The following is a 13,780-nucleotide window of genomic DNA, read 5'->3' as shown; positions in this document are numbered from 1 at the left end:
GCGTGTTCGTCTTTGCACATTGTGCACATGCATGAAATAAATCAGAGTGCGGGAACAGATTGTGTCTTGTGCGCCCACAGTAGCATTGTGAGTGCTCGTTGTAGTGAAACTGTAATGTGACGTTATTATATAGTTTTTTGTTTTTTTTTCTCTCTCTCTCTCTCTCTCTCACTGTCGCTCTGGACGGGAACACAACCCACTGTGCAGTTCAGACCCTTCGTCAGTGCACAAAGCTGACTACAAGGACAAACACTGGAACATGTGCACTATTAATGTGCAGTTTTTCTGCGTACTGTTGATGTTTATGGTGCAGCAACATCACATTGTACCGTTGTGGCGTTCATGGCTGGTTTTAGGAAGCATGTTTTCAGGAACCTCTGATACTCTGAGTCTGTGTGAGTCGGCCTCAGAGCTCAGTGTTTTGTGTTATTGTGGTGGTGAGACAAGATTAAGTGTGTTGTGTGTTTTGAGCAGACGCTGAGCCGCCTGTCCTGTGCTTATAAAAAAGAGAACCAGACCAAGATGGTGGTGTGTGACCTGGGAAATCCCATGAAAGGAGGAACTAAGGTTTGTGATGGCTTTGGAGTTTTTCACATTTCAAATTATCTGCTTGTTTTTTTTTTTAACAGGATGAAAATTGAAATGTTATTTCCATTTATTTGGATGCTGAGACACGAGATCATTCTGTCTGTGTGAGATTAAGTGAAAAACAGTGTTTTTGTAGTTTTAGTGTTGAGCCATGACAGATCAGCTTCAGTGCACCTGCATTTTGATTCTGCACATCTCTGAAACACCCTCATTTTGTGGTTTAATGATTGTGCCCTGTACGTGGGGGGGTAATGATCATCATGGAAGAGACCACGACCATCAAGATAGAAATGTCCAGTCACAGAGAAAAACTCACCACTCAGGACAAATTTTATTCATTTGCAGTGACCCTTCCTGTAACGGAGAAGAGTGGACCCACACATGGCAAAAAAAAAAAGGCCCAAATCAGAATAGAGCAGGTAGACAGGTGGGATAAGGAGGTGGACTACCAGTATGCAGACCTGAGTTTGATTCCCAGTCACACTACCTGTCTGTCCTTGGAAAAGACACTTCATCTGCATTAATCTGCATCCAGCTGTAGATGGCCATTGGTCTGGACTGGGAAAGTAACCTGTGTCAGACTGGCGTACTGTCCACGGGGAGTCGTAGAGTCTTACCCAGTTCAGACTCTGGAATCCTGAGATAGCACTGACACAAATGGGGTGAATCTGTGAGACTTTATTTTCCCAAACAAAGTTTTTGTGACGTTCCAGCATATATATATATATATACGATGTCTATTAGAAAAGTATCCGACCTTATTATTTTTTCAAAAACCATATGGATTTGAATCACGTGTGATTACATCAGACATGCTTGAACCCTCGTGGGCATGCGAGAGTTTTTTCACGCCTGTCGGTTACGTCATTCGCCTGTGGGCAGGCTTTGAGTGAGGAGTCGTCCACCTGCTCGTCGATTTTTTTTCATTGTTTAGGAATGGCTCAGAGACTGTTGCTTTGTTTGATAAAAATTTTTTCAAAACTGTAAGGCACAACTGAGTGGACACCATTCAATAAATTCAGCTGGTTTTCGGTAAAAATTTTAACGGCTGATGAGAGATTTTGGTCTGGTAGTGTCGCTTTAAGGACGGTCCACGGCGCCTGACGGCGATCTGCGCTTCGAGGCGGCAGCGTCTCGCCGTTTCAAGTTGAAAACTTCCACATTTCAGGCTCTGTTGACGCAGTAAGTCGTCAGAGAAGAGAACTTTCAGAAGAAGTCGGCATGAGGAGTTTATTCGGACATTCCATTGTTAACGGTCATTTTGTAATGAAAGAACGTGCGGGCAGAGTCGCATGTCGGGCTGGACCCGACCGCGGGGGGTCGCGGCAGGAAAAACACCTCCGTTGGAAATCTTAACGGGCAAGTTGGAACATGCCCAAGCTGTTAAACAATTTCTCAGTTACTCACTTGTTGAAAGCCATTAAAAGCCGCCTGAATTCTACAAATGGTTTTCAACACGGAGGTGTTTTTCCTGTCGCGGCGCACACAGATTTGCCGAGTCGTCACGGAAACGACTCAGCGAATTTGCGCGTACGTCTTTCATTAAAAAAAATGTCCTTAAACAGTGGAATGTCCGCATAAATTCCTCATGCCGGCCTCTTCTGAATCTTCTCTGTTCTCTCACGATGTCCTGGGTGAATTAAGCCTTAAATTAGGATGTTTTAAGCTCGAAACAGGCCGACGACGGCGCCTGGAAGCGCTGCACGACGTCCCGCTCCGTGGGAAGTCCTTACACCGACAGAAGCACCCCATAATCTCTCATCAGCCGTTAAACTTTTCACAGAAAACCATCTTAATTTCTCGAATAGTGTCCACTCGGATATTCCTCACAGGTCCAGAAAAAATTTTGATAAAGCAACGCGCGCCGTCTCGAGCAGCGTGTGAAACAAAGGAATTCAGCCGAGAGGGCGGGACCACATCTCACTCAAGGCCTGCCCACAGGGAAATGACGTCACCGACACGCGTGAAAAAACTCATGCATGCGCACGAGGGTTCAAGCATGATTGGTGTAATCGCATGTCATTCAAATCCATATAGCTAAAAAAAAAAATAAAAGGGTCGGTTTATTATCTAAGAGACCTTGTATGTATATACACTCAACAAAAATATAAACGCAACACTTTTGGTTTTGCTCCCATTTTGTATGAGATGAACTCAAAGATCTAAAACTTTTTCCACATACACAATATCACCATTTCCCTCAAATATTGTTCACAAACCAGTCTAAATCTGTGATGGTGAGCACTTCTCCTTTGCTGAGATAATCCATCCCACCTCACAGGTGTGCCGCATCAAGATACTGATTAGACACCATGATTAGTGCACAGGTGTGCCTTAGACTGTCCACAATAAAAGGCCACTCTGAAAGGTGCAGTTTTATCACACAGCACAATGCCACAGATGTCGCAAGATTTGAGGGAGCGTGCAATTGGCATGCTGACAGCAGGAATGTCAACCAGAGCTGTTGCTCGTGTATTGAATGTTCATTTCTCTACCATAAGCCGTCTCCAAAGTTGTTTCAGAGAATTTGGCAGTACATCCAACCAGCCTCACAACCGCAGACCACGTGTAACCACACCAGTCCAGGACCTCTACATCCAGCATGTTCACCTCCAAGATCGTCTGAGACCAGCCACTCGGACAGCTGCTGGAACAATCGGTTTGCATAACCAAAGAATTTCTGCACAAACTGTCAGAAACTGTCTCAAGGGAAGCTCATCTGCATGCTCGTCGTCCTCATCGGGGTCTCGACCTGACTCCAGTTCGTCGTCGTAACCAACTTGAGTGGGCAAATGCTCACATTCGCTGGCGTTTGGCACGTTGGAGAGGTGTTCTCTTCACGGATGATGCGAAGGAGATGTGTTGCACTGCATGAGGCATATGGTGGTCACACCAGATACTGACTGGTATCCCCGCCCAATAAAACAAAACTGCACCTTTCAGAGTGGCCTTTTATTGTGGGCAGTCTAAGGCACACCTGTGCACTAATCATGGTGTCTAATCAGCATCTTGATATGGCACACCTGTGAGGTGGGATGGATTATCTCAGCAAAGGAGAAGTGCTCACTATCACAGATTTCGACTGGTTTGTGAACAATATTTGAGGGAAATGGTGATATTGTGTATGTGGAAAAAGTTTTAGATCTTTGAGTTAATCTCATACAAAATGGGAGCAAAACCAAAAGTGTTGCGTTTATATTTTTGTTGAGTATATATATATATATATATATATATGAGGTCTGTGAGAAAAGTATCCGAACTTTTTATTTTATGCAAAAAATATATGGATTTGATTCATTTGATTGATTCGTGCGCATGCGTGAGTTTTTCCACGCCTGTCGGTTGCGTCATTCACCTGTGGGTAGGCTTTGAGTGAGCACTGGTCCACCCCTCTCGTCGTCGTTTCATTGCGAGGAAATGGCGGAATATTTGGGCTTTTTTTCCATCAGAATTTTTTCAGAAACTGTTAGAGACAGGCAGCTGGAAACCATTCGAAAAATTTATCTGGCTTTCGGTGAAAATTTTACGGGCTTCACAGAGAATAAGGAGTGTTACTACAGCTTTAAGGACGGTCCACAATGGTGCACGGTGCGCCGCACTCCGAGCTGCCATCGAGAGGCAGAAACCACCACATCATTTCTAAACAGATGGCTGTGTGGAGCCGGGACTGTCGTGTGCAGTTTCTCTGGTTATCACAAGAGCTGGACATCAACCATTTTCCGGCAGATTTCACTTTTAACAAGAGATTTTGTCATGGAAAGCCGCGCGGAGGCTTCGCTCGTCACGACGGATTTGCGCGTCATGACCGATTCGCTGATGAAGCGAGACAAAGGAACACCTCCGTTTCGGAGTGTTAAAGGACAAGTTGGGACAAGCCCAGCTCTCCACAATTTCTCTTATACTCACTCGACTGGTAAGCACTGAAAGCCGAGATAGGCATGTCCCAACTTGTCCTTTAACACTCCGAAACGGAGGTGTTCCTTTGTCTCGCTTCATCAGCGAATCGGCCGTGACGCGCGAAGCCTCCGTGCGGCTTTCCATGACAAAATCTCTTGTTAAAAGTGAAATCTGCCGGAAAATGTTGATGTCCAGCTCTTGTGATAACCTGAGAAATTGCACACGATGGTCCCGGCTCCACACAGCCATCCGTTTAGAAATGATGTGGTGGTTTCTGCCTCTCGATGGCGGCTCGGAGCGCGGCGCCATTGTGGGCCGTCCTTAAAGCTGTAGTAACACTCCTTATTCTCTGTGAAGCCCGTAAAATTTTCACCGAAAACCAGATAAATTTTTCGAATGGTTTCCAGCTGCCTGTCTCTAACAGTTTCTGAAAAAATTGTGATGGAAAAAAAGCCCAAATCATTCCGCCATTTCCTCGCAATGAAACAATGAGTGGGGTGGAGCAGTGCTCACTCAAAGCCTGCCCACAGGCGAATGACGCAACCGACAGGCGTGGAAAAACTCACGCATGCGCACGAAGGTTCAAGCTTGGCTGACGTAAAAACATATGAATCAAATATATATATATATATATATATATATATATATATATATATATATATAATAAATAACTCTTTCTGATTCTGCCCTGTGGTTGGACAGATGCTGACTGAGCTGCAGTTCAGCGTTCACCAGCTGTCAGAGGACGACACTTCTGTCAGGTTTAACCTACAGATTGTCAGGTATGGTTCTGTTCTGTAACAAATATCCCATCAGAACTCACAGCCCTTTAACAAAACCTTCAGAAAACACAAAACACCCTCCAAAATGTGCAGTGAGTCTTTGGGATCCATTCCAGTACTGGAATGAACCAGAGACTCCAGTGGTCAGTCCAGGAATTACCCTAGACCAGATCTGACTAGACCACAGCTATTGATTACTAATCAGTGATTGAGTTTAAAGTCCACAGTGGCAATGACACAACTCAAGTTTTTCATTTAAAAAGTTGTATTTAATTTAACTTGTATTTATATGGATATTTGAGGCATTCACTGACTTTATTTTTTTATTTTAAATCTGTTTTTTTTTTTTTTTCTTTCAGCTCTAACCAGCACAACAACACGAGTCCTGTGGTCTCCAGCGTTACTAAGCTGGCTGTCCTTGCTAAAGTCTCCATCAGAGGGTAAAAGAAAGCAAACTACTTGCTCCCAATAACTTTTTTTTTCTCTTTCTGTAGGTCCTGAAAGTTAGCCTTTCGTTATGAATGACTCTCACACTCAGAGTTCGTTATAAGAATTTCTGGTCTGCATCAAAACTTTACATAAGGAGTAACTCAGTCGGTGAACCTTGCAGAGGTGCAGATTATTTTATAATTATTGACACAGCAGGCTTTGATTCTGCCTCCTAACAGTCCTGTTCTTATAGTTTGGTGCTTTGTTTATTTGAATTTATATGGAGATGACAACAGCTAAATTGCTCATAAGGTCAGGAGCACAACTGTTGATTTTTGGCTCTGTCACTCTTACACCTTTTGCCGCCATCTAGTGGCTGATGTAAGCATTTCAGGGCTTCTGGTGCATTTCCTACTTGAAACCCAAAATTCAGTTAAAAAAAAGAAAAACTAAAAATAATTATAAATCTCAGAAATTCATGATATATATATATATATATATATATATATATATATATATATATATATATATATATATATATATAAAAAACACTTTTTTGTTTTTGTTTTTGTTGTTTTTTTTTGTCAGGCAGGCAGAGCTTTGACCTCCCAGTATTAATGTATAAAAATTTTGATTTTGAGAGTTTACGGGTTCTTTCCATATTAATCCTTTAATTTCAACCAATAATTTGTATAATTTTTTACCAACATTGGAGCAACTTTAACTTTTGACCCCTGTACAAACTGAAACTGACCTTTGTCACCATTGTTGCTTTGTTACCCCATAACTCCATGCAGTTCATTCATAGATAGTCCAAACTATACGTTTTTGGAATCATTATGATCAGACAAATAATGTGGTATAGTTTTCAATATGATTGGAGCATTTTTGCATTTTGACACCTGTGTAATTCTTTATTGACCCCTGTAGCTCATTAGAGGTCAGCTCCAGGATGTCTCCATATCTGAAAATCATTAGTTAATTTAGAATACGTGTGCCAAATTCCGTGCTTTTATCACAAAACAAACAATTTTTGTGGAAATTTTATCGAAGCTGCACCACTATTGTGGAAAACTCTGTATCTTTCAAATAAGTAAATCAGTTTATTTCTTTTCTTCCTCAACTTCCCGTTACTGTTCCAAAAGTCCAAAATGTGATTGGACGATGGTTTCGTTTGGTTTGGTCCACGCTGAGACCACCTTCTTTTTCTCAGACCAGATTTTGATTCTTTGGTTGGGTTCGTGGTCTGAGGCAGAGTCCAGACCAAACAGTCGGTGAAACTCGCTGACAGACCTTTCAGCTGTGTGTGTGTGTGTGTGTGTGTGTGTGCGTGCGTGCGTGTGTGTGCGTGCATGCATGCATTTGTCATCTTCACAGGTCGTCATCTCCAAGTCAAGTCCTGCTTCCGATCAACAACTGGAAACCCAAAGAATTTCCAAATCGCAAAGACGATATTGGACCACAAATAGTTCATGTCTACGAGGTATTAAACTCACACATGCTACATGTGGTTATATGCACATGCTGCGGGGGTTACTTTTTTTTTTTTAACACTATAAGCCGTAAGCTTCTTTAATTAGGGGAGGTGATGGTCTAGTGGTTAAGCTGTTGGGCTTGAGACCAGAGGATCCTGGGTTCAAATCCCAGCCTGACCAGAAAATGACTAAGGGCACTTGGGCAAGGTCCTTAATCCCCTAGTTGCTCCTGGTGTGTAGTGGGCACTTTGCATGGCAGCAGCCTGACATCAGGGTGAATGTGAGGCATTATTGTAAAGCACTTTGAGCATCTGATGCACATGCGAAAGCGCTACATAAATGCAGTCCATTTACCATTTAATTAGTTTGGGATTTCTTGTGCCTTATATTTCAAAGCAACCTGTATATGAACAAATATTGCATTACCATCTGTTTTATAGTGCACATGTGACAAACTGCTGCTGTCACTGTGCTGTTTGTGGCCAACAGAAAGGAGAACAAGATTCTTAAACTCTTCATTTTACTTAAAAAATTAAACATGGCACCAGCAGATAATGTTGATTTCACCAAGTTTCAATCATTTCCTGGTTTTTCATGAGCAAATCTGTACACTTTAACCATATGTTTCCAAATTTGTACATGATACATTTATGGTCATATCAAATATTATGTCATATTTTGTGTTTTTATGTACTAGTACGCATCACAATAATGGCTGTCAAACAGAGTCGTTAAAATTAAAGTAAAATGTGCAAATACAAATGTAGTCAAAATAATTATTTTGCATATATTTTCATGAAAGCTTTTCCAGAGAACAGTTATTTTACAGATTTTTTTTTTTCCTAAATGATCATGATTACACACCTTCAATAAAGCATTGACACTAAAGGTGCAGTAACCTTAAAATTGCAATGAAAAAACGATAGTTGAACTTTTATTTGACATAAATTGTTTATAATTTTATCCAAACTGAAAATTATAATAAAAAAAATACAGTAATGTTTATGTACAAGGGAACAAATGTAATTTGTCATATAAGTAACCAAAGATAAAGTTAATTAATTTACAGGTGATGTCTCTTTCATAGCCCCCCCCCCCCCCCCCCCCCAGCTAATTAAAATACAACAAAACCACTGTACTGGGGGCAATACGGTTAAACTAACATTTATTTTCCATCCAATGTAGGTCAGTTCTAGTACAGAAGAAACTTTGTTTTTACATCACTGAACAAAATGAGTCTGAAAATATCTGCATATCAAATATCGTCAGAAATACAATATTGTGCATCTGTAAAATAAATGACATGCAAGAAATGGATATTATGCAAGTCCTATTTTAGACAGGACAAGTGAACGTGTTGTCCCACTTGTTAGTAGGACAACTGGGACAAAATGCTTAATGTCAGTCGCCGACATGCGTGCAGTCCAGTTTTTGTGGCGATATGTGACTTTGTGATAATGACATGATAAACATAATGAGTCTCTGGTCCGTCCCTCAGCTCCTGAACAGTGGACCCAGTACCTTCAGTAAGGCCTTGCTGAACATCGACTGGCCGTATCAGTTCAACAACGTCACTCTGCTCGAGCCCATGCGCTACGACACCGAGGGCCCCATCAGCTGCACCACCGAAGTGGTGATGAACCGTCTCAACCTCTCTGTGAGCAGAAAATACACACACAGACACACACCCCACCGATCCAACACACACACTGATCCGACACACGTGAGACAAAACATCACATTCATTATAATGGAGGTGCTTCTGCAGAACCCGTGTCTTGATTTGGAATGTGTGGTCATGAGTGTGTGTCTGTGTGTCAGGATCCCATAACCTTGGAGAAAAACGACAGCATTGTGCCACCGCGAGAGCGAGAAACAGAGGGACGGAACAGACACAGCATCCGCAAGCGAGAGCTGCAGACCAGAGATTCCCAGGACCAGCTGCAAATAGTGGTACAGGAACAAATGCAGTAACTGACACCAAGCCCCGCCCCTTCACTCATCACACCAATCAGCTTTTGGGGGGGGTCTGAGTAAGGTCAGGATGAGGGGACTAAACATGTTAGGGTTCTGGGGCCGGTTTCATAAAGCAGTCTAAGCTTTTAGTCTATTAAACTGACTTAGTCGACTACAGTTAGTTGCCCAACATTATCCATCTAATCACCATTTCATATCGACGGCCTCGCTGGTGCCGTTGCCAAGACACGCTTCCAATGAGCGAGCCTTTTGTTTACTTCTGGGTTGTTTGTTGTCATGAACTATCCAGCATTTGTCTCATTAATTGGCTTCATTAACATTTACAGACACATACAAACTGCAGAACTACATGCTTAGCAGATCTTCTTCCACATACTTACTGCACTTCTGTTAAGCTTTTTGTCACACGACGCTGCTCAGCATAACAGCGACGCCCGGTGGGTAATATGAAAAGAGTCTCAAACACATCGAATGACAGTTGTCTGCTACAACCACGGCCAAAAGTGGACGAAGCTCTCCTTTGGGAGGAACATGAGCGATGTAGGGCTGCTCGTGAGTGTTCCCTCAAGTCATGGTACATGATGGCTACCATTTTTTTTAGGTAAGACATTGAAGTTTTGTCAACTAAAATTAGATTAGCCTCCTTCTGTACCGGGCTAAAAGTCGGGTAACACGAAACTTTAGCTGATTAAGCACTTTGTGCAATGACTAACCTCAAAAAAATAGTCAACTAAGTGAGTTTATTTGACTAAACAAGATTAGACTGTTTTATGAAACCAGGCCCTGGTTCCTCTTAGATCTAGCTGAGTTTGGCTCCGTAATGGGTTGAAGTGCAACTCTACTCACTTCACCTGATTGCTCCAGAGTGCCGAGTCCTCCTGACACGGATGCTACTCAACAAAAATCAGGAAAAGTATTCCAACAACCCCCCTCCCCCCCTTTCTGGGGCACAGGTGTTCCCTTTTTTAATCTCATTGGTTCTTTCTGTGCTCCAAGTGAAAATTGGAGGCTGACGTGCGTTTTTCTTCTCGTTTCGTTTGTTTGAACAGGGACAAATGCATTAATGCATTAAACATTATTTCTTATGAAATATAAAACCAGATGTCATGCATGCAGGTTTCTAGCCACGCTGAATTTGCCATCCCTGTCCCTGATTTAAACGAAAAGATCAAGAGCCAAGTTAAAACAGTAAAGAATATAAAACATATTAAGACCAAAGCAGTAACACAAAATGGATAAGAAAAGGAAGTTAAAATAGTACAAGAAAATATTTAAAGGTCACTGTTAATGGATTTGTTTGAGTTTCACCCCTCGTTCTTATTTCACTGGTTTGTTTCTTTACCAGCTGGCAGAGTTTTTCTGGAGCAGGTTGTTCGCACACTTGAAGTTTTAAAAATGAGACGTCCACAAAACTGTCAAAATTCAGTAGGTTACATTTGTTTAAGCCCCAAGTGTTCAACCCCAACGAGCCAAACATGAAGCATCCGAGAGTCCGATGGCTCTCCAGAGCAGCACGCCGACATCCACCGAGACACACGCCGCTCGCAAAGACTCAAACTCAGCAAGGAGTAGCTGCTAAGTCGTCAGGATGAGTCTCCAGTAAATAAGTGTGTGTGTGTGTGTGTGTGTAGGACTGTACCACAAAGTGTCAGTTTCACTGTCAGGTGGGTCGTCTTGAGAGGAAGAAGAACGCCATCCTCTTCATCTACTCCAGACTGGCGGTCGACAATTTCCTCAAGGTAACAAAAAAAAATACGAAAAACACTTTTTTTTTCCTTCAGCTGACATGTTAAAAGGAGGGTGTCCTGTGTTGTCCTTTGTGCATGTTTCTGTCAAAATGTAAATTGTTAGCAGCAGTGTGTGTCATGTGACATAACTGTAGATTTTCAGCCACATGTGGGCGCTGTTTCCCGTATAAACCTGCTAAATGAAGCAAATAAAAGGGTTGAACAGAAACCTCTGTTTTCAGGCAGCTGTCTTTCTTCGCAACATTTTGGGACAGTTTGATTTCAGATGTTCGAGCTCAACCATTCTTCGCTGTCTTTCCTTCTTAGGCTGAGATTCAGAATCGTTCGTACTCCATCAAATCCACGGCATCCTTCACCGTCATCGAAATACCATACAAGAATCTGGTGTCGGACTTTCCAGCAAACAGTACGACAGTGAGTACAGCCAAGGAGTACTTCAAATACTGAGATATTGAGATTGGACAGCACAAGTGCAAGTCCCTGAGTTGGCTTATCTTGCTTGCGGATAACATGGCTGGGTAGTGTGCTGCTTTTATTTGATAGGTAGCAAGCTGGCTAGCTGCTTGAGTTATTCTAATTCCCAGTTAATGACTTCTTTTAATAAATGTGACTTCAGTGTTAAAATTTCAAACAATTTATCTTCATATTTAAAATTGATCACAGTCATGTTAGTATTATCACTGGCAACTCAAAGGCCAACAGACAGTACAGATAACTGTAAAGTACCAACAGATAATGCTGTTGTAAAAATATGATGAAATGTTATTCCAGAAGACACACTTAACCAAAAGCTAATATGATTTTTACATTTTTTTAAAAACTCAGGATAAATGCAGCAGAGTCATCAAACACTTCTCAAGCAGCCAAGAAATATGGTGTAACCATGTAGTGTTAGAAGTTCCACAGCCAAAATGTAAGCTCATTCAGCTGCTCCCTTGTTTGACTGGTGATCTGCATATTGATTTGGCACAAGTCTTATGCCAGTTACCCTTCCTGACGTAACTTAACGTTACATGTAGATTGAAGAATGGGCAGGGGTGGCCTTGAACCGGGAACCTTCCACACTTAACCGCTTGGCCACCACTCCTGCTCCAGAGCCTAAATGACTACCTTCAAAATTCTAATGGAAAAGGTTAGTGTGGGCCTAAACATGGTGCTTCCAAAAGATTGACAGGTGAGTGTCAGTACTTTGTTCAAAAAAGAAATGAGGTGCTAAATATGATTTTCATTGACATTATTTTCTTTATTTAGAAAGAGGTCTTCACAAAATATTTTTTACAAAAGTAAGTTTTAAAAAGGAGGGTGGGGGGGTCGTTTATAATCGGGGTTTTTTGTTCTGAGTAATACCCCATATGGACTGTTATATATTAAAAACTTTTATTATGATGATGATTATTTTAAAGCTCTAGAGATGTTTCTGCTGATTCCACCATTAGATATGCACCTGCAAAACACTGTTTTCCATATATTTTGAAAATTGTCATAAATGTCGCAGGGGCAGCAGCGGCTTTGCTTGAGCTGCTGCCCCCGCAACCCGACTCCGGATAAAGCGGAAGAAAATGGATGGATGGATGGATGTCATAAATGTTTTTTAAAGTTTGCTGATAATAAACAAAGGGTGGTCTCATGTGCAATTATGTTAGCCTAGCTTGTAGCAGTTAGCTTGTAAGACAAATTACAGTCTTGCCTAACAGCTGTCCCCTGGCACTGGGCTGAGGAGCGAATTTCTCTTCTATATTTACAAACCCCAAAACTAGCAACAGTCCCAGGATCAAACCTATACACGGTAACAGAACTACAGCTGGTCACAAGGGCTGTCAATCACAGCTTTCTGACCTGTCAGAGGACACTCCCACACCCCTGAGACAACCATCTAATTTAAAAAACCAAATTATCAGAAAAGTTTCTGCTACATAAAATGACATATTTTCAACCTGCGTAAGATGAAGTTAAATCACCTGAACTCAGCCAGCCACAAGATGGCAGTAGAGAGGTTTTGGCCTTACATTTGTAGCGCTATCATGCTAATGTTCTTTTGCAGGGTCACACTTTCAGCATCAATTTCACGCTCAAGTAAGAAATGCTACGACAAAATAAAAAGATCTCCCGTTTATTTTCTGTTGATGACTAGATTAGATCAGACCACAGCGCATTGTTTCTTAATGAAAAGAGAGGAGTGTGAGGCGCGCACCTGAAACAGCTGTTAACATCTGCTGACAGCGTTGTCACTGCAGTTTTCTGTGACACCGATTCGCTAAAACCCTGTCACCTGATACGTCAGCTGCTTCGTGAAGAGAGCGTTCAAGCAAAGCTTCAGCGCTCATGGTTCTGTTCGAGTCAGCCACTGATGTGGCATAAGAAGTTTTGGATAACAAGGTAAGCCCATCAAAAGCCTAACTTTGGGCCCCTTGTCACTACAGATGGAGCCTCATCAGACTAATTGTGTGTTGAGACATTTTGGCTGCAGATTTGCAAACTAGGTAATTTAAAGGATGTATTGTACGTTATTTAATGCCCTGGTTAGCAAGTATTATTGATTATGAGTCTGTTTGTGCACATACGCTGAAAATGTGTGGTTGTTGATGCAGTTTATTTATAATAACACTGACGGAGAAACTGAAGCATTTTGAACCACTGAATCAATATGAAGCAATTGTGTTGAAATGGTTCAGTGTTTGAAGCAATTAAATATGGCGACATCTGCTGGCCAATCTTTAACATAGCACTTGCATGGGACAATTGATTTGAATTTGTATAAAATGTAAACATGCAAAAAATAATACAAAAATATATTAACTAAACACATAAATACATAAAGGGTAACAGAAGAATAAAAAAAACAGAACCTTGTTTCCATTGTGGCCCAACAAAATACTCACAAACA

The 13,780-nt window shown here is 41.6% G+C and overlaps 1 protein-coding gene across 3 annotated transcripts in view; it reads left to right on the top strand.

The window, feature by feature from the left end:
- Positions 1–13,780, top strand: part of itgav (integrin, alpha V) — a 66,670-nt gene that overhangs the window by 48,947 nt on the left and 3,943 nt on the right. For all 3 annotated transcript variants that reach the window (XM_034186002.1, XM_034186001.1, XM_034186000.1), the window contains 8 exons: positions 475–567; positions 5,188–5,267; positions 5,627–5,707; positions 7,074–7,179; positions 8,670–8,828; positions 8,993–9,124; positions 10,780–10,887; positions 11,203–11,310. In XM_034186002.1, the coding sequence (XP_034041893.1) occupies positions 475–567; positions 5,188–5,267; positions 5,627–5,707; positions 7,074–7,179; positions 8,670–8,828; positions 8,993–9,124; positions 10,780–10,887; positions 11,203–11,310 (867 nt within the window). The remainder of the gene's footprint in view (positions 1–474; positions 568–5,187; positions 5,268–5,626; positions 5,708–7,073; positions 7,180–8,669; positions 8,829–8,992; positions 9,125–10,779; positions 10,888–11,202; positions 11,311–13,780) is intronic.

The sequence above is a fragment of the Thalassophryne amazonica genome, chromosome 14 (genome assembly GCF_902500255.1).
Source record: "Thalassophryne amazonica chromosome 14, fThaAma1.1, whole genome shotgun sequence".
NCBI lineage: Eukaryota > Metazoa > Chordata > Actinopteri > Batrachoidiformes > Batrachoididae > Thalassophryne > Thalassophryne amazonica.
This window is presented reverse-complemented; position numbering and strand designations above follow the sequence as displayed.